The sequence below is a fragment of the Schistocerca cancellata genome, chromosome 6 (assembly GCF_023864275.1).
Source record: "Schistocerca cancellata isolate TAMUIC-IGC-003103 chromosome 6, iqSchCanc2.1, whole genome shotgun sequence".
Taxonomy (NCBI): Eukaryota; Metazoa; Arthropoda; class Insecta; order Orthoptera; family Acrididae; genus Schistocerca; species Schistocerca cancellata.
Window position 1 is genome coordinate 251,942,346 of NC_064631.1, and position 22,192 is coordinate 251,964,537.

The 22,192-nt window shown below is 42.4% G+C and overlaps 1 protein-coding gene across 1 annotated transcript in view; it reads left to right on the forward strand.

Annotated features, from left to right (window-relative positions):
• LOC126088269 (trissin receptor-like) overlaps positions 1 to 22,192 on the forward strand; it is a 197,475-nt gene that overhangs the window by 18,582 nt on the left and 156,701 nt on the right. Inside the window, exon 3 of the mRNA XM_049906400.1 lies at positions 15,275 to 15,434. Within this exon, the coding sequence (XP_049762357.1) occupies positions 15,275 to 15,434 (160 nt within the window). The remainder of the gene's footprint in view (positions 1 to 15,274; positions 15,435 to 22,192) is intronic.

A 22,192-nucleotide genomic window follows, 5' to 3' on the forward strand; every position in this document is an offset into this window, starting at 1 on the left:
CAACACACTCTGCCCACTGCACACCGCTAGACTTAGTGGCGCCTAGTGGCGTTGTCCGCACATGACGTGCCGGGGAAAGAATATGAGCGGAGCAGGACAAACTTGGAATCATTTTGAGGATGGTATGAGGCGCAAATGTGGAAATCCACTGACATGAGCTATGCTGACAAATAGCAGAATTTTATGTCCGATGCCTGCGAACTAACATATAGGAAACGGACGAGATGATCGGTTATTGACGCGATACTGTCGTGAGCGTCTGTGGAAACTGACAGTACGCTGACGAAAGCAAGAACAGAGGTCAGGTGTTGGACTTCCACGCCTCATTACAGATCGTGGACTTCCGAGGTTTGTACGCTCTGCAAAGCTGGATAGGCGGGGACCTCTGGCAACTCTATGGAGCAGAGTGCTGGAACAAGCACAAGCGTTTCGTATCACATTATTCGGCGCACACTGTTGTACATGGGTCTCCATAGCAGACAACGTCTTTCTATGGTGACCTAACAACATCGTCAGTTTCGGCCACAGTGAGCTTATGATCATCCAGGTTGGATCGTGGTTCAGTGGAGACGTGTTGATGGTTGGATGGATCACATTTCTTTCCATATGAGGTCGATGATCGTGCCAGTATACGGCAGACGAACAGCTGCTCGAGATACGAACAGCGCCATGGACGCTTGCCGGTGGGGGCCGTATTATGCTATGGGGGACGTTCACATGGTGTTCCACGGGATCTGTGGAAGAAGTCGAAGGTACCATGACTGCTCTGGTCTTCATGAAGATTACTGTGGACCATTTGTATCCCTTCTTCCTTGATGTCTTCCCCGACGGCGATGGCATTTTCCAGCAGGATAACTCTCTTTGTCAAAAGGCCATAATTGTACTATAATAGTTTGGGGAACATGATCATGAACTCACATTGATATCTAGGCCACGAAATTCGCTGAGATCGTCCCGTGCTCCAACTCTGCACCTACAAGCTAACATCCATAATTTATGGGAAACAGACATCACGTGCCACATACCTGTGGAACAATGGAACTGTGCAGATCAGATGGATTCCATGGCACTCATAATAGCTGCTGTATTGCTTCCTAAAAATGTATCAACACGTTTTTAATCGGTTGGTCATAATACGAGGGTTGGAACTTCAATAGTGGCATCTGTGTATTTACAGCTCGTACAAAATAGGTACGTGTTTCAAAGTTTTATTGACCTTCGAAGTAGTCACCATCATTGTGTATAATCCGTTACCAGCGATGTGAAAGTCGTAGGGTACTCTTAGCAGTGCCAGTTGTGTTGACAGTCCGAGCAGCGCAGTCTATTGCCTAACGAATTTGTAGCAGTATTGAAGCGAATGTCGTGAAATGTTTCCTTCAGTTTAGAAATCGAGTTGAGCTTACGAGGGCTTAAGTCAGGGGAGTGCAGTCGGTGGTACAGCACTTAGCAGCCCCATCAGTCATTGTCCTGCAAAATGATGGTCACGTCCTTCAGAAAGTGTCATCACTTCTGTCTCTAATCTGGTCGTAGGTTGTGTTCCAAAAATGAACAGCACAGAGACAGAAGTGATGACCCTTTCTAAAAGACCTAACTATCGTTTTGCAGGACAATGCTCAAGCACGTAGAGTGCAAGCTGTTACTGATTTTTTGACTTATGGGGCTGCTAAGTGCTATACCACCTACTGAACTCCCGTGAAGTATGCCCTCATGTGTTCAACTCGCTTCAGAATTGCTACAAATTCGTCGGGAAACAGACCGCGCCGGTCTAAGAGTCAACACAACTGACACTGCTAAAAGTATCCTACGGCCTCCACTTCTCTGTCAACGGGTTATATACAATGCTGGTGACTATTTTGAAGGTTAATGAAACTTTGAAACATGTATCTATTTTGTACGACATGCAAATAAATACTTGCCACTGTTAATGTTCCAACCCTCGTATTTTCGTGTTCTTCCACATGAGGTCTGAACGTAGTGTAGTTGTAAACCAGTCTGATTCTGCAAACTGAGACGATAATTCACTCCTCGGGTGCCAGAATTTGGGATAGAGTTTCTGCCACCGGTTAAGGTACGTGAAGTGGGATCATTTCAGACTGCATTGTGCGCTATGTAAAACTGATTTTTCGGGCGGACGAGAACAGATGTCAGACTTTGCCGTTCATGAGATTATTTTGGATGGCGTAGTTACGGTTAACTTTGGTACCGTATTCTGTTCTAGTTTTATTGTGTGTTACACGGTGAGACACATACCTAATTGCGAATGAAACCAGTAGCAGAACAATAAGGGGGGTCTAAATACTTGCTTATTGAAAGGGAATAGCTACTCAAGTGAGAAACGTGGTGCTGGTTATAGACAGTTAGGAACTGTGCCGACTTAGGGTGTGTAACGATTGTCATTCGATTTTATGAGATTGTTTTCAGACTAAACCAGAAATATTTGTGAATTTTTCAGTGGTTTTATTCGCAATAATGCTTGATCTGCACAGTTCCATTGTTCCAAAATTTTCAGTGCAACATAACGGCATTATTTAGTTTTTCAGTAGTTACTGTATCGAAGCTGCCAGATGAGATTAGTCGTTTGATGGCAGCATTCGCTATCATCGTTATGAAGTAATTAGAGCTTTCATGAAATGTATACTGACACGTAAAGTGCAATTTCTTAGGAACCTGAAATTTTTTAATTAGTGAAATACATACCTCTTACCACGCAACTTGAATGGGGTAAGTGGAAGGAACTTACCAAACAAGTCTGTCGTGCACGTACCAGGGAATATAAAAGAAAGGAAACAGTTTTTATGTGTAATAACACCCAGTCCTCTAAATTCTGTGACTTAACCATTACTGATCGAAGTACTCTATTGCTGTAAAATTTATTAGTGTATAGAGATTTCTTACTTTCAGTAGTTATTACCTAAGCTTTATCAGTCTTTTTCTTATTAATTTCACGGAAGATTTTTGTGCCAAAGCATGGTGAGAGCATTCGAGACAAATGGAAACATATGGTATGTAAGTCATAAAGGAGAAGTATCCAATTCCCAAGCCACATTTGGAAAATTAATAAAGGAAGAAGAGTTTCGATGAGAAATTTTCATGGAAAATGCTCGGAAATATGCAGTGTACTATGAGAGCGATCCTAAACTACGTAATACTGAAAAATTATCCTAGATAACGATCTACTGAAGGTTCTAATGTGTTTATCAGGTAGAGTATTCTACAAGGTAGCCGTTTTTCGCTTTCAGTATTGCTGCTACGAAAGATTTCCAGTACACAGTATCCTGTCGATTTGATATCTTCTTTTATCCCCTCCTGATGAAGTACTAGTGCTGTTAGAGTCCTTTCACAAATTATTAGCAGTTGCTAGCGGTGTCATTTCGTTAAGGTACCAGATGTCCCCGGAAACAAAGCTCCTGGCAGTTAAAAAGTATAAAACTTGGATCGACCGTGCGCAGTTAACGTTTTCACAGCACGAACTTCTTTCACCTAGATACGAGCTAGTGTAAGTATCCTTGTAAGAATCACAGAGTACTGTGCTAATTTGGTCAGTATTACTTTCCTCTTCAAATCAAATGTGTGTGAAATCTTATGGGACTTAACTGCTAAGGTCATCAGTCCCTAAGCTTACACACTACTTAACCTAAATTATCCTAAGGACAAACACACACACCCATGCCCGAGGGACGACTCGAAATTCCGCCTGGACCAGTCGCACAGTCCATGACTGCAGCGCCCTAGACCGCTCGGCCAATCTCGCGCGGCACTTCCCTCTTCGCTGATCACATTTTAAAGTGGACCCTACCACCATTACCCAGAGTAACGTCGAGCATAGGGTAACTTTGTTCTTATAAATAAAGCAGTGGATTATCATGAGTAAAAATCTCCTAAAAATTTAAATTTTAGAATGTTTTAACACGTCACTTTGATTTTATATATTACGCAAAGCAAATAAATATTTACTCTTGGCGAATAGAATGAATGTGCTCTAAACTAAATGTTTCTCCTGAGTAACGATGACTGTAACAGTTTAGAGGATTTGCTTCTGATGACTTTTCTGTATACCGACTAACTTATTTGGATCAAAATAAGATATTTCTCTTAATAACAAAGGAAATTTATTCCTAATTTGACTCCATGTTCAAAATGTGCTTCACAAATGTTGTCTAGTTCGTGTCAGGTACTTTTATTGAAGTAAAAATTAAAAGATAAAAAGGTCTGTTTGAAAGTGGACTTAAAAATTTGCTTCTCAGTTGCATTCAATCTAAGCTCCACCTAGTCCCCTGTAACGAGCTTGCATTCTCCTTGTTGTCCATGTGGAAGTGGAGAACTGCTTGCCGCTGAAGTTTGTCTCGCTCTTCGACGACAGCCCTCCTGAAGTCATCCAGTGATGAATCACTCCAAGCGTCTGCTGGTCCCAAACTTGCTCAGTAGGGTCTGCCGCAGTAGACGGCACAGACTCTCTCTTATTTAGTTTTATGGACTTCATGTAATCAACGTTAGGTGTGTCGTGTGCCCATGTGCTACCGTTTGCAAAAACAAACTCACAGCAGAATTGTTGACTGTAGAGCTTCCAATATATCTCTCATTTTAATTTGACGAAAATTACGATACACGAAATTATCAAACCTAACTTCCATGATTTTGATTGTGTTACATTTTTCATAGTCTTGAGAATAAATAAGAGGCAAATGTTAGATCGTCTATAATTTTAATTTGACATTTCAAAACACTATTTTTTACTTATCTTCTGCTCTTGGTTCATTACTACTAGTTATTATTGACACGGTTTCTTAGTGCACTGATACTGCTTGCAAAATCGATTCCAGTGTTTATTAATTAACTAAATGTCACAGACTATTTCTTTAAAGTTTCCACAATTTATTTAATTTCTCAGCCAATCATTTCCAAATAACATAAGGTCCGTAATACAAATAACAAAACAAACCTGCTCGACATAAAACTAAAACTGCTGCCAAATCATAATACTGACAATAATAGTTCATTGGTACTGTGAATTTTTTTATGTTTTGAACTGTTTCAGTGGTGAAAGATGTTAATAATAAAATTAATAATTGAAAATGCAGTTTTAATAACTAAAATTCTCATTAATTTTTACACAAAAAGACAAATCTCGACAATATTTGCGAATCAGCACCGCCTGTGTGCAGACGCAACCTTCATTTTTTTTTTACCATTCATACATATTTGTGCTTGGTTTGAATGTCGTGAGGGTTATAACATAGAAGTAAAAAAAAATTAAAGTCAAGTACTGTGAGACTTATTTATTAAACTAGATTTTTTTTTTTTTTTTTCATCAGTCTACTGGCTGGTTTGATGCGGCCCGCCACGAATTCCTTCCCTGTGCTAACCTCTTCATCTCAGAGTAGCACTTGCAACCTACGTCCTCAATTATTTGCTTGACGTATTCCAATCTCTGTCTTCCTCTACAGTTTTTGCCCTCTACAGGTCCTTCTCAAACCATACTGTGTACTCATTAGACTGTTCATTCCGTTCAGCAGATCATTTAATTCTTCTTCACTTTCACACGTGATAGCAATGTCATCAGCGAATCGTATCATTGATATCCTTTCACCTTGTATTTTAATTCCACTCCTGAACCTTTCTTTTATTTCCATCATTGCTTCCTCGATGTACAGATTGAAGAGTAGGGGCGAAAGGCTACAGCCTAGTCTTACACCCTTCTTAATACGAGCACTTCGTTCTTGATCGTCCACTCTTATTATTCCATCTTGGTTGTTGTACATATTGTATATGACCCGTCTCTCCCTATAGCTTATCCCTAATACTTCCATAATCTCGAACATCTTGCACCATTTTAAATTCTCGAACGCCTTTTTCCAGGTCGACAAATACTGTGAACGTGTCTTGATTTTTCTTTAGCCTTGCTTCCATTATTAGCCGTAACGTCAGAAATGCCTCTCTCGTCCATTTACTTTTCCTAAAGCCAAACTGATCGTCACCTAGCGCATTCTCAATTTTCTTTTCCATTCTTCTGTATATTACTCTTGTAAGCAGCTTCGATGTGTCCTCATCTCGTGGTCGTGCGGTAGCGTTCTCGCTTCCCGCGCCCGAGTTCCCGGGTTCGATTCCCGGCGGGGTCAGGGATTTTCTCTGCCTCGTGATGACTGGGTGTTGTGTAAGTTTGGTTTAAGTAGTTCTAAGTTCTAGGGGACTGATGACCATAGACGTTAAGTCCCATAGTGCTCAGAGCCATTTGAACCATTTTTAGCTTCGATGCATAAGCTGTTAAGCTGATTGTGCGATAATTCTCGCACTTGTCAGCTCTTGGCGTCTTCGGAATTGTGTGGATGATGCTTTTCCGAAAGTCAGATGGTATATCGCCAGACTCATATATTCTACACACCAACGTGAATAGTCGTTTTGTTGCCACTTCCCCCAATGATTTTAGAAATTCTGATGGAATGTTATCTATCCCTTCTGCCTTATTTGACCGTAAGTCCTCCAAAGCTCTTTTAAATTCCGATTCTAATACTGGATTCCCTATGTCTTCTTAATCTACTCCTGTTTCTTCTTCTATCACATCAGACAAATCTTCATCCTCATAGAGGCTTTCAATGTATTCTTTCCACCTATCTGCTCTCTCCTCTGCATTTAACAGTGGAATTCCCGTTGCACTCTTAATGTTACCACCGTTGCTTTTAATGTCACCAAAGGTTGTTTTGACTTTCCTGTATGCTGAGTCTGTCCTTCCGACAATCACATCTTTTTCGATGTCTTCACATTTTTCCTGCAGCCATTTCTTCTTAGCTTCCCTGCACTTCCAATTTATTTCATTCCTCAGCGACTTGTATTTCTGTATTCCTGATTTTCCCGGAACATGTTAGTACTTCCTCCTTTCATCAATCAACTGAAGTATTTCTTCTGTTACCCATGGTTGCTTCGCAGCTACCTTCTTTGTACCTATGTTTTCCTTCCCAACTTCTGTGATGGCCCTTTTTAGAGATGTCCATTCCTCTTCAACTGTACTGCCTACTGCGCTATACCTTATTGCTGTATCTATAGCGTTAGAGAACTTCAAACGTATCTCGTCATTCCTTAGTACTTCCGTATCCCACTTCTTTGCGTATTGATTCTTTCTGACTAATGTCTTGAACTTCATCCTCTCTTCATCACTACTATATTGTGATCTGAGTATATATCTGCTCCTGGGTACGCCTTACAATCTGATATCGGAATCTCTGTCTGACCATGACGTAATCTAATTGAAATCTTCCCGTATCTCCCGGCCTTTTCCAAGTATACCTCCTCCTCTTCTGATTCTTGAACAGGGTATTCGCTATTACTAGCTGAAACTTGTTACAGAACTCAATTAGTCTTTCTCCTCTTTCATTCCTTGTCCCAAGCCCATATTCTCCTGTAACCTTTTCTTCTACCCCTTCCCCTACAACTGCATTCCAGTCGCCCATGACTATTAGATTTTCGTCCCCCTTTACATACTGCATTACCCTTTCAATATCCTCATACACTTTCTCTATCTGTTCATATTCAGCTTCCGACGTCGGCATGTATACCTGAACTATCGTTGTCGGTGTTGGTCTGCTGTCGATTCTGATTAGAACAACCCGGTCACTCCACTGTTCACAGTAACACACCCTCTGCCCTACCTTCCTATTCATAACGAATCCTACACCTGTTATGCCATTTTCTGCTGCTGTTGATATTACCCGATACTCATCTGACCAGAAATCCTTGTCTTCCTTCCACTTCACTTCACTGACCCCTACTATATCTAGATTGAGCCTTTGCATTTCCCTTTTCAGATTTTCTAGTTTCCCTACCACGTTCAAGCTTCTGACATTCCACGCCCCGACTCGTAGAACGTTATCCTTTCGTAGATTATTCAATCTCTTTCTCATGGTAACCTCCCCCTTGGCAGTCCCCTCCCGGAGATCCGAATGGGGGACTATTCCGTAATCTTTTGCCAATGGAGAGATTATCATGACACTTCTTCAAATACAGGCAACATGTCCTGTGCATACACGTTACGTGTCTTTAATGCAGTGGTTTCCATTGCCTTCTGCATCCTCATGTCGTTGATCATTGCTGATTCATCCGCCTTTAGGGGCAATTTCCCACTCCTAGGACAAGAGAGTGCCCTGAACCTCTATCCGCTCCTCCGCCCTCTTTGACAAGGCCGTTGGCAGAATGAGGCTGACTTCTTATGCCGGAAGTCCTCGGCCGCCAATGCTGATTATTTATCAAAATTTAGGCAATGGCGGGGATCGAACCAGGGACCGAAGGCGTTTTGATTATGAATCAAAGACGCTACCCCTACACCACGGGTAGACCCGTGTTAGTGTTAGTGTTAGAAATAAATAATTTGTACCTGTGTGTATTCCATATTTGTCTTAAAACAGATCTGAAGATGGCAGTCTGCCAAAATCCGTCATCCACTTGCAGAAATAAAGTGCGATCTGCTTTGACAATTTTTGTATAACTGAGTCATCTAGTCCATTCTCGTAGTGAGTTGAGTAAATGCCTTCAAAAAGAAAAGCCCCGAATATGCTCCCATCTTTACGCAGAATTCTGACGAAAGACATAATTTATAATGCAGTCAGACCACATTTTATACATGTACGTAAGAGTTTGGAGTGCTCTCATTCGTCAATGGAAAGAAATGGATGTATAAATGAATATTCGAATGAAATTTGAGATTACCTTTCCTTAAAGGAAGTTTATAATTGGACTCAGGAAACCTATAACTGATCTTCCTTTCATGTAGATTAGGTGCAATAAGACTGCGTAACTTCTTTCCACATAAAACCTTCAACATAAATATGTACATCAACCCCGTCGAAAATAATCTGTTGAGCAGCAACTAATCTCGAACTCTCCGCCGCGCCTTCTAAGCCGTAGAGCATACAAAGAGTAGAAAAAGTACTTGCTGTCTGCAATTTGCAAAAGATCCTTCTAGTTGGAGCTTGGAAAAAGCTTTTGCTGATTGGTCTTTTGCTTACAATTAGGTATCTTTCTGCTGAAGGCACAATTCTGATTAAAGTTGTACCTGCAAGTGAATGCACGTTGCAAAACTAATACAAATCACGTAATCAGTCCCATATTTAAAAATTCATTTCATAAGTGAGAAGGGGATGAAAATAAATCGTAGAAGCTTTAGTTTGTTTCTTGACTATTGACCCTCAAACCATAACCGTTCATGCAAGAAACGTTATAGCAGCGCGGACGTGCGCCACGTGGCATACAAGGTCGCCACATAGGAAAGAACTGAACAAAGTAAAATTGTAGATGAATCAGAAAAATCTTGAAATCATTTATACGCCTAAAGCATGGATGAACTAATGAAAAACCGATAGAGTGATACGTGCATCCATGAATAACTACCTTTCTGAACAAAGGATTTTAAGTTTTAACGCAAGGGAAGGAACATGCAAGGTCCAGAAAATACCGCTAACACACATTACTGCGGGCTGCAAAATACATCCGTGCCTAACTACATTTCTTTTTGCCGGATGCATTAGAATGGCCATCACAAAATGACCGCAAAGCAAACTGCCACACCAGTTTTCCGCATCAAAACGTGGAAGCCGCAGTCACGAACACGATCAGAAAAAGAGCAGTACACGCGTTCAACAGGGCTCACAATAGTACCTACCGGACCATGCAGGCTTGTGAGTGGCCTGTACCTACTGACTCCTAGTTGCTGGCTAGAAGATAGGCCTTTAAACGCCTAGCCAAAGACTGTAATATCTTAGGTAATCAGTCACCTGGCACAGAATGTCGTAGCAACATGGTTATGATTCAGAACTTGTGGAAGAATGAAAAAATTTAGAATCTTGATGAATCTGTGTAATACATCACTGACAATTCCCGGTGCTCTCGGACTTAAGATAACTCGACTCTCATGCCTAATGAAGCTGTGGTGGTATGCGTAAGGTATTTTCTCCTTCGTAGTACTTTTAGCTATTCTACATCTCTTTATCTCAAACAAAAACTACATCTGGGTAACTTCCTGGCAGATTAAAACTGTGTGCCGGCCCGAGATTCGAACTCAGGACCTTTGCCTTTCGCGGGCAAGTTCTCTACCAACTGAGCTACCCGAGCACGACTCACGCCTCGTCCTCACAGCTTCACTTCTGCCAGTACCTCGTCTCCTACCTTCCATACTTCACAGAAGCTCCCCTGCGAACCTGGCAGAACTAGCACTCCTGAAAGAAAGGATATTGCGGAGACATGGCTTAGCCACAGCCTGGGGGATGTTTCCAGAATGAGATTTTCACTCTGCAGCGGAGTGTGCGCTAATATGAACCTTACTGTACCGCTTTGTCCGCGAAAGGCAAAGGTCCCGAGTTCAAGTCTCGGTCCGGCACACAGTTTTAATCTGCCGGGAACTTTCATATTAGCGCACACTCCGTTGCAGAGTGAAAATCTCATTCTGGATAAGTCTGGGGAAGTTGTAAAATATCAAGAGTGCTATACACTAGTTTTGAGCAGTGCCATTCGCGAAATTCACTTTCGCTAAGCTGTATGTGATTTATTGTTCTGTCTGGGCTATCTTTCAAGGTAAGAATCTAATTATTAAAAAAAAAAAAATTCTTGGCACAACACTTAACACTGAATTCTCGGTGCACTCCAAATCTAAAAGGCACTTTTGAAGTATACATGCAGTCAGATTTATTGAGATATTCGACAGAAGAAAGCATGACGAAATTATTTCATGGGGCGAGCAAATCATACGAGACACTCGAAATAACTTCATACTCCAAAATGAATACAATAATTCCAACTCCAAACAAGGAAGCTGTTGTAGATGTGAGTGATATCAACCCACCATTTAAATAAACCATGACTACAAAAGACGGACACGAATTATTTATAGAAGAACGAAGTAACTGATAGAAAATGACATCAGAGGTGGTCATTGTGGGTACGGGAGAAATGCACGAACACATGAGGCAGTTTTGACACTTGATCATACTTTTAAAAAATGAAAACCAATATCTACAGCACTTGTACATATAATATGCTCTTTGAAGTTCTGAAGATGCCAGGGATAAATTCAGAAAAGAAAATATTATTTATAAATTCAATAGAAATCACACAGCAGTTATAAAAGACGAATGGCATGAAATGGAAACAGTAGTTGAGAAGGAACCGAACAGGAAGGTAAATTTTAATTCAAAGAAAAAAAAAATGAAACCATAAGTTTCACTGGTGATTTCATAGCTGTTAGCAACGACGAACGGCCTGGAAGATCAGGGAACGTAATGTCTAAGGTCTTGAAAAACGATTGATTGTCAGAGGGATATGAATAAAACAATTGTAATCCAATGTAATAGATCCAATCAGGAGATTCTAAGTGAATTACATCAGGAAATGACGTTAGAACTATTAAGTGAGGTTTTACACTGAAGAGCCAAAGAATCTGGTACACCTGCCTAACATCGTGTAGGGCCCCCGCAAACATACAGAAGTGCCGCAACACAACGTAGGATGGATTCGATCAGTATCTGAAGTTGTGCTGGAGGGAACTGACACCGTGATTTATGCAAGGCTATCCATAAATCTGTAATAGTAAGAGGGGGTGGAGATCCCTTCTGAACAGCACGTTGCAAGGCATCCAAGATATGCTCAATAATGTTCATGTCGTGGGAGTTTGTTGACAAGCGGAAGTGTTTAAACCCAGAAGATTGTTTCTGGAGCAACTATGTAGCAATTCTGAACGTGTGACGTGTCACATTGTCCTGCTGGAATCGCTTCAGTCCGTCGTAATGCACAATGGACATGGATGGATGCAGGTGATCAGACAGGATGATTACGTACGTGTCAGCAGTCAGAGTCGAATCTAGATGTATCAGGGGTGCCATATGACTCCAAATTCACACGCCCCACACCATTACGGAGCCTCCAACAGCTTGAACAGTCCCCTCCTGACATGCAGGGTCCGGCGATTCATGAAGTCTTCATATTCGTACACGTCCATCCGCTCGAACTAAACTGAAACGAGACTCGTCCGAACGGGCTATATGTTTCCAGTCAACAACAGTCCAATGTCGGTGTTGACGGGCCCAGGCGAGGCGTATGGCTTTGTATCGCGCAGTCATGAAGCGTACACGAGTGGATCTTCGGCTCCGAAAGCCATATCTATGTTGTTTCGTTGAAAGATTCACACGCTGACACTTGTTGATGGCTGACCGTTGAAATCTGCAGCAATTTGCAGGAGAGTTGAACTTCTGTCTCGCTGAACGATTCTCTTCAGTTGTCGTTGGTCCTGTACTTTCAGGATCTTTTTCCGACCTCAGCTATGTCGGAGATTTGATGTTTTACCGGATTCCTGATATTCACTGTACACTCGTGAAATGATCGTACGGGAAAAGCCCCACTTCATCGCTACTAACGGATATGGTGTGTCCCAACACGTTCAAACTCACTAATATATTGATAACCTGCCATTGTAGCAACAGTAACGGATGTGACAACTGCGCCAGACACTTGTTGTATGTAGACGTTGCCGACATTGCGCCCTATTCCGCCTCTTTTATATGTCTCTGTATTTCAGTACGTATGCCTATACAAGTTTCCTTGGCGCTTTGGGTGGAAAAGTAACTGACAACGAAAGAGGTGTACATGGTATAACAACCAGTCCGGCAACAGTAAAAAGCGTTCCTAACAAACATAAATTTGTTAACATCAAATATCAATTTCGGCGATATGAAATATTTTATTGAGTGTAGTTTTATGTGGAAGCGAAATGTGAACTATGAACAGCGTCTGAAATGCTCGAAAGCCTGGAATTCTGACGGTTATTTGGTTACATTGTATAGCAAATGAAGTATCGAATGGCACTGAGGAGCAGTGCAATTTGTGTCACAATTTGACTGAAGTAAGGGATTGCTTCATAGGACACATCGATGATGGTAGGTAGTCTATGTATGTATGTGTATGTATGAGGGATAAGGGGGAATTGTGGAGGGATTCTATGAACTTACTAAAGTAAGTAAGTACAAGTAGATGAACTTTGTGGTAGTTATGCTGAAAAGCAGGGGTTTGCAAAGGACAGACTTGCGCACAGAGCCGCATAGGCTAATATTCTTAGGACCGAAGACCCCATCACCACAACAACAGCAACAGGAACATCACTGAATCTGTTTACGGTTTAACTATTATATTCCCGCATGACCCGCAAACTACCAATGATCTTAAGTACAATTAATCTACTTGAAAGTTGGTAGCAGCTACAAACTGAACATTGTACCGCACTGTATGAAATTGCCAAGTAATACAATCTAATTGGAGTTATATGCAACAAAAACTGGATTTTCTACATCTACATCTACATCCACGGTGTGTGGCGGAGGGTACCTTGAGTACCTCTATTGGTTCTCCTTTCTATTCCAGTCTCGCATTGTTCGTGGAAAGAAGGTTGTCGGTATGCCTCTGTGTGGGCTCTAATCTCTCTGATTTTATCCTCATGGCCTCTTCGCGAGATATACGTAGGAGGGAGCAATATACTGCTTGACTCCTCGGTGGAGGTACGTTCTCGAAACGGCAACAAAAGCCCGTACCGAGCTACTGAGCGTCTCTCCTGCAGAGTCTTCCACTGGAGTTTATCTATCATCTCCGTAATGCTTTCGCGATAATTAAATGATCCTGTAACGAAGCGCGCTGCTCTCCGTTGGATCTTCTCTATCTCTTCTATCAACCCTATCTGGTACGGATCCCACACTGCTGAGCAGTATTCAAGCAGTGGGCGAACAAGCGTACTGTAACCTACTTCCTTTGTTTTCGGATTGCATTTCCTTAGGATTGTGCCAATGAATCTAAGTCTGGCATCTGCTTTACCGACGATCAACTTTATATGATCATTTCATTTTAAATCACTCCTAATGCGTACTCCCAGATAATTTATGGAATTAACTGCTTTCAGTTGCTGACCTGCTATATTGTAGCTAAATGATAAGGGATCTTTCTGTCTATGTATTCGCAGTACATTACACTTATCTATATTGAGATTCAATTGCCATTCCCTGCACCATGCGTCAATTCGCTGCAGATCCTTCTGCATTTCAGTACAATTTTCCATTGTTACAACCTCTCGATATACCACAGCATCATCCGCAAAAAGCCTCAGTGAACTTCCGATGTCATCCACAAAGTCATTTATGTATCTTGTGAATAGCAACAGTCCTACGACACTCCCCTGCGGCACACCTGAAATCATTCTTACTTCGGAAGACTTCTCTCCATTGAGAATGACACGCTGCGTTCCGTTACCTAGGAAGTCTTCAGTCCAATCACACAATTGGTCTGATACTCCATATGCTCTTACTTTGTTCATTAAACGACTCTGGGGAACTGTATTGAACGCCTTGCGGAAGTCAAGAAACACGGCATCTACCTGGGAACCCGTGTCTATGGCCCTCTGAGTCTAGTGGACGAATAGCGCGAGCTGGGTTTCACACGATCGTCTTTTTCGAAACCCATGCTGATTCCTACAGAGTAAATTTCTAGTCTCCAGAAAAGTCATTATACTCGAACATAATACGTGTTCCAAAATTCTACAACTGACTGACGTAAGGTCTATAGTTCTGATTTGGTATACGTTTAAACGAAACGTATTCACGCAACTGAAGTGGAATTTGGGTGTTATGCAGTAGGTAAAGTCTTGCTTGAACAGCTGCAATAAATGAGAGAGAAACAAGGGTACGCCGGCCGCGGTGGTCTAGTGGTTCTAGGCGCTCAGTTTGGAACCGCGCGACTGCTACGGTCGCAGGTTCGAATCCTGCTTCGGGCATGGATGTGTGTGATGTCCTTAGGTTAATTAGGTTTAAGTAATTCTAAGTTGTAGGGGACTGATGACCATAGATGTTAAGTCCCATAGTGCTCAGAGCCATTTGAAACATGGGTACAGATTATTTCATATGTAGCAACTACCTACAGATATAAACAGATAAAGTCTCTGCAGCACATGCTTATATCCAGAAAACTTATATCAGCAACGCAACGCACAGCAACCGAAGTTGGAAGAGAGGTACGGCCCAGGCAGGAGTCGTGGTAAGTCTAAATGGCATAACCCGTATGTCGACGACGATTACAGCGGTCCACGCTACTGGACAGAATCTTAATGCAATTGACTGTTGTGATTGGCCGTTTATGGGTAATTAACCTTTAAAAACCGACGTCAAGAAGCCAACTTAAGGAGTATGCATCAAGTAGTGTAATTTCTTCAGATTTTCTGGTTAAACCTATGTACCTTGCAAGCAACCGGGTGGATCTGTTGCAGCTGGCTGCTCGGTGAGGCTATGTGCAAGATGACGGTATTCGTCCACACTCTGAGCTACACGGCGTCCATCCTCATCCTGGTGGTGATCTGCACTGAGCGCTACGTCGCCATCATACACCCCATCGCCTGCCGGCGCATCCTCACGCCGGCTAGACTCATGGTAAATTTCAGCCGTATTTTTTTTTCTATAGTAGCCCGTACAGCGTCGGAAAGGCTACGTAGGTTAAACTATATGTGCACTCCTGGCCAGGAAAACTGCAAAGTAACAAAAGTTTGCCCGCCCGTTTAGCCGAGCGGTCCAACGCACGGCTATCCGGAGTGGGAAGGAGCGCCTGGTCCCCGGCACGAATCCGCCCGACGGACTTGTGTTAAGGTCCGGTGAGCCGGCCAGTCTGTGGATGGTTTTTATGCGGTTTTCCATCTGCCTCGGCGAATGCGGGCTGGTTCCCTTTATTCCGCCTCAGCTGCACGATGTCGGCGATTGCTGCGCAGACAAGCTCTCCACTTACGCGTGCACCACTATTACTCTACCACGCAAACATAGGGGTTACAGTCGTCTGGTGTGAGACGTTCCCTGGGGGGGGGGGGGGGGTCCACCAGGGGCCGAACCGCACAATAGCCCTGGGTTCGGTGTGTGGCGACGGAGGTGTGAAGTGAACTGCGGTAGCCGTCGTGGGGTTGTGGACCACTGCGGCTGCGGCGGGGACGGAGCCTCTCCGTCGTTTCTAGGCCCCCGGTTAACATACATACAATACAATACAACAAAATTTAAATTGGCATGACGAGAAGTATATGTTTAGATATAAAAATAATTGCCATTTCAGCGCAATCGCCAAAGTAGTTAGGCGCAACACACCAACTTTTGTGAGTTTCTTCGCCAGCAAATGGCGTTCGATTGTTGTTTCTGATAGTGTTTGCGTTATGACTTGAAAAAGAAGGGGAAACATATGAGGGGCTGTCAAATGAAAACCGAACACCCGCCACAACGTGACTGTGGAATAGCTAGATTCAAAGTAATCACGATATACGTTAAGACATTTATCTCACTGGAAGACGAAAGGGTCAATTCTCTTTTCGTAGAACGAATTCGGACGCTGGTGGATCCACAAACGCACCGACTCTGCAATTTCTTTGTCCGACTGAAACCGGCGTGCACACACGGCCTTCTTCAACTCGTCAAAGATGTGAAAGTCACACTGAAAGACACGAGCTGTAAGAAGGATGTTACCGTGTTTCCCAACAAATTCGCTGAAGAGTACTACACATGCACACAAAGTTGACACTCGTCGCTGTGGCTAATTGGAGCGACCGTAAAAGCATTTCCAATTTACAGTCGCTCCCATCAACCATCGCGCCGAGTGTCGATTGTGTTTGCCAGAATAATAGCTTTCGTCTGATTGCCAGAAGGGGGGTGGGGCAGAAGGATGATTTCGTACGTTAGCATTCCTGGGAGGTTGGACTTGACGGTGCGTAGTAGCTTGCGCGAAGTGTCTTCATAGCGCTGCACAGTGCTTGTGGATCCGCGATGGAGAAACTTGAAGGGCAGAGCGCACCTGCAGTCGAAGGTCATCATGACATTTGGTGCCACCATTTCAAACTCGAGGGTAAACGGCATAGCTAACACTTGAAACATCCCACATCTCCCCACTAAAGAAATCCATAACTATATATGTTTGACATAGTTACAGTTTGGGGGCGATCTGAAAATTATGTTTTCTTGAAGAATCAAATTAGCCAAGATCGTTAGCAATTCATTTTACTACTGTGACCGTTTCCGACAGATCTACACTGTCGTCGTTGAATGGTTGAAATGGCTCTGAGCACTATGGGAGTTAATATCTGAGGTCATCAGTCCCCTAGAACTTAGAACTACTTAAACGTAACTAACCTAAGGACATCACACACATCCATGCCCGAGGCAGGATTCGAACCTCTGACCGTAGTGGTCGCGCGGTTCCAGACTGTAGCGCCTAGAACCGCTCCGCCACACCGGCCGGTGTCGTCGTTGAATCTTGTAACATTGTTAGTTGTACATGCTTGTTACAATATGTGATTTCACTTTGGCGTAAGAAACGTGAGCATCTAATAATATTAAAAGATCCGATGATGACAGTGTAGATCTGTCGAAACCGATCATAGCAATAAAAAAAGTGCTAGCGATCTTAGCTAACACTTCCTGGCAGATCAAAACTGTGTGCCAGACTGAGACTCGAACTCGGGACCTTTGCCTTTCGCGGGAAAGTTTGGAAAGTAGAAGACGAGGTACTGGCGGAAGTAAAGCTGTGAGGGCGGGGCGTTTTGTGCTTGGGTGGCTCAGATGGTAGAGCACTTGCCTACGAAAGGCAAAGGTCCCGAGATCGAGACTCAGTCCGGCATATAGTTTCGTACTGCCAGGAAGTTTCACATCAGCACACACTCCGCTGCAGAGTGAAAATCTCATTCTGGATCTTAGCTAACTTGACTCTTCAATAATAATGTAAATCCAAAATTGTTGACACAAGTTCCGGTAAGGTAGTGATGTGATTACTCTTCGGTGATAGGGCCCTGTGTTCGGCGAGCATCTCGAGCGTGAAACCTAAGTCAATGCGCAGCGCTAAGAAAACACTTTGCGGAAACTGCAACCCGTCATCGAGTCAAAACAAGCTGGTTGCTATTGGACGGAATCATCTTGTTGCACGATAGCGCCCACCTGTGCACTGCCGATCAGATAGTGGCTACAGATGAATGATTTTGGTTGGCAAACATTGCACAATCCTCCACACAGTCCGGATTTATCACTGTGTGATTTTCACATCTTTGCCGACCTGAAGAAAGACATGCGAGGACGTCGGTTTCAATCAGACGAGGAAAAGCAACAGTGGGTGTGATTGTGAATCCATCAGCAGCCAACCATGATCTACGAAACATGAACTAATCGTTTCGTTTCCCATTGGTATAAATGCCTTAATGTGTAACGTTCTGAATGAAAAAGTTCCATATGTTCTGTTGTGGCGGGTGAAGATAATGCTGCACTTGTTAGTCAGGATCTCACCATTGCCATGCGAATATGGAGCAGATGGGTTCAGCAGGCCCATACACAGTGCCACATAGAACATCATCAGTCCTATCTGACTGACACTCTGCCATGCAGGATCATACAGTCACGTCACGTATCTTGAGTCAAGAGATGGGTATTTTTGCCACAAGATAAGTCTCATTAGACAAGTAAACCTAACTAACCTAAGGACATCACACACATCCAGGCCCGAGGCAGGATTTGAACCTGCGACCATAGCGGACATGCGGTTCCAGACTGAAGCGCCTAGAACCGCACGGCCACACCGGCCGGCTTCAGCCAGGTGTCCGGATACTTTTGATCACATAGTGTAACTAAGGTAGCTGTACAGGAGTTTTTTAAACATCAATAAAGTGACCTAACGGTAACACAACACATTATTGAAGTGCACTTAACAGTAAAATGGCGAACAAGACAGAATGGTCACAGCACGCCTGTTTTTACGATGAACGGCTCGGGTCTTGTACGCTCTTCAAAAAGCCATTGAAAATAATTTTGCTAAGTTTGTTAACAACGTCTTTGATGTCTTGAACTCTAGAGCCCAAAAATATGATTATTAACCTCTGCGTAGTGGATTTAGAATGAATCTCACAATTCTGAAAATTAGTCTAAGCATATTGTTAGATATTTGTTTAGGAATGCTTGGTGGTGATAGATTGTTGACTTTCCAGAAAGATTTCAACACTCCTGGGTCACTTCGAAGACCTAAAAAGTATTAAATACGTTTATGTATTAACTTTCATACTAAATCAAGATTGCTTGGAACTTTTTTCCGTGGGTACGAGGATAAGATATATTTTACCATAACCCTACGCTATTGGAAGTAAGGAACAGGGTACGTCTCCTTATATTGTCGGATAACGGAAGCGATATTTCTTTCTCTGAAACACTTCAGTTACTGAAAAATTAAACGCAGAGTTAGTGTGTCGCCGACTCATATTCTGCATCCCTAAGTTTAACTGCCAGTGAGCTCTGTGTAAATGTTGTTAATGATTTACCTGTGCCAGAAATCGCAGAAGCTACGAATGTCGAAGAAAATTTATTAACACACATTTTAACAGTGTGTGATGAGGCGTCTCTGGTGTCCTTCCAGATTCAGTGGAGTACATTGCCGGTTCCACTGCATTTAAGTGCCAAAACATTGATAAATCGTTAGGTTTTCCAGTAGCAAAAAGTGAAGTACAGGAGCCTTATGCATACTCGATACCAATTACATCTGATGGTGGTCTTTACTCTCCAGCGCCAGCATGGACAGACAAAGGGTGGCAGTTTGTAGAAGAATCTGTTATTTTTCATGTAAATGCAACGAGCAAAGAAAAAGTAATGTTGTAAACTCTCTATGCTCTATTTAGAAACAACTCAATTATTGGTTTTTATATAATAACGAGACCATTTATAAAGATTAGGTATCTGAATCAAGAAGCAAAGTTATAAGTCATGAAGAAATGTGCCATAAAGAGGATGCAGATATGAACTGCATCTTATTGAGCTACTTTTCATCTTTCAAATTATCATTTATTTAGTCCCAGTACGTAATACATGTGTGTTTTCATTTGTCAAACTGTGTACTCAACCAAAAAAAAAAGGTAAAATGAACGTGTTACACACCACAGCATTTGTGGTGCGACGCATCTGACGTATAGTCAAATTGCTTTGCCGCACTGTGCATGCTCACCTTGACCTCAGGAGACTCCAGTTATTTACAAGCATTTCTGTCGGAATAGCCACTCCTGGATTTACCCACATTCCTTATTCACTTCCATACAGTACACGTAAGGTATGTGGTGTAAAGCCCAAAGTGGGGTTAAAAACCCTCAGCGAGTTTTCATACTGACTGACATCGATTCAGGAGTTGGATTCCAGGTGGCAGGTTTGTCTTACTGCAACATTTTATTCTAAGCTCTAGCTCGTCCCGACAGGTAGCTCTAGAGGTGAGAAAATGAGGTAAGTCTGTTTTTTACTACTCACATGTAGCTTTTCCAATGTTTTACTTGAACGTTGTTTAATGTAGGGTTTGAAAAGAAGAATCAACGAATTACTCGTTGACACTAGTGCATTTAAACTTCACTTCCGCATAGAAATAATTGTACCAGTTTGTCCGCAAAATCAACACAGGCACCTTTCGCAGAAAATGGAGAAATGGGGCAAATACCAGCAGTTGGTTAGTGGTAAATCCCAGCAGCTACAACAATCTGACGACAGTTAGCTGTGATAACAGCCGCAAAAGATGACATTCAACACACACTGCGTGAGATTATGTCAGTGAAGATGTAATTACACTGTGTAAAATAAAGATTTAGGGTAAACTTTCTGATAAAGCATTAGAAACTCTGCTTCTAACAAAGAATGAATGAAAGAAGAATGCAGGGGAAAAGTATAGCTTCTTACTGAGAATAAAAGGCGTTCCAATGAAACAAAAGAGCATACTATTGAAAGAAAACGACGTAAATTAGATTTAATTTCATCACTGCCGAAAATTAAAGAAAACAGCCGTCAAACAGTCAGCTGATTATTCTTCAGACACAGATTCAGACTTCTCACCTTATGACAGTAGCTTGGATATAGCTATGGACATATTATTTGGCAGAGAAGTATCTGATGACGGAGAACAAGTGGCTGTGAGTTCAAGGAACAATCAGAGGTACTATGTTTACTAGGCACCTCGATAGCCTAGCCTGGGTAAAATGGTTAAAATGGCTCTGAGCACTATGGGACTTAACATCTCAGGTGATCAGTCCTCTAGAACTTAGAACAACTAAAACCTAACTAACCTAAGGACAGCACACACATCCATGCCCGAGGTAGGATTCGAACCTGCGACCGTAGCGGTCGCGCGGTTAGAGACTGAAGCGCCTAGAGCCTCTCGGCCACCGGCGGCCGGCTAGCCTGGGTAACTGAAGACTTTCAGGTTACTCTACTAATCCTCTATTCACGGAGCAGAAAGTACTATTTTTGCACAGATATTTTTATGCATTACGTTCAAATTTATGTGACATATCAGTTTCATATTGTGTAAGGTAACTTGACTAAGTTATTTTATTACTTAGTCATCAATTTTTATCCCTGTTTATCTAAAATCGGAGTGCGGAGCTCTAGCCCGTTTTATGGAGTCAAATTGTAGATTTCTCTATAATGAATGATGCTACAGAGCTAGAATTTGGAGGGGTATAGGTAACAATCCAAAAAAGGATTTCAATAGGAAATCAGGGGAAAATCCACCACTTCGAAACCATAATATTAAAAACACTGAAAATTTCGGAGCTTCACCTCCTCCTACCCTACATTCTCGGAGATGCTTCGGTTTCATGGTTGTACAGTTATTTTTTTAGTGTGAATGCTCCCTTTGCGTGTGTCAGTCCACTTCTTACATCCCCGTTGTTTCGTACCTCACGCGTTATTTTGCTTTCAAGGTAACTGAATTCCTTCGCTATGTCTACAGCGTAGCCAGGAATTTTGAAGTTATGGTTGACACGCAAGTCGCCGCAGTGGCGTCAGCAAAAAATACTTGCAATACGGCGGCCGAACCCCGAAGGCGATATCCCGGCCAGTAAATGACATACGATCATTTCATTTTGAATTTACGTTTATCACGGATATCATTTTTACTATTCCTCATTACTTCCGATCATCTTTGATTCACGGCAAGTCTACTTTCTGTGGTCTGTAGATGGTTCATTCCATTCACGACGTTCTGTGAACCTTTCTCAAATTCACAGAGGATAGGCGGCATCAGCAATTCTAGTCGCTGACATACGTTCGTCCAGAAAATTAATCACAGTCCTGAATCATTCTTATATTTCCTTCTTTGCTTATTCAACAAGCTGAATAGTAGACCAGAAAAACTGCATTCGTATCTTGCAGCC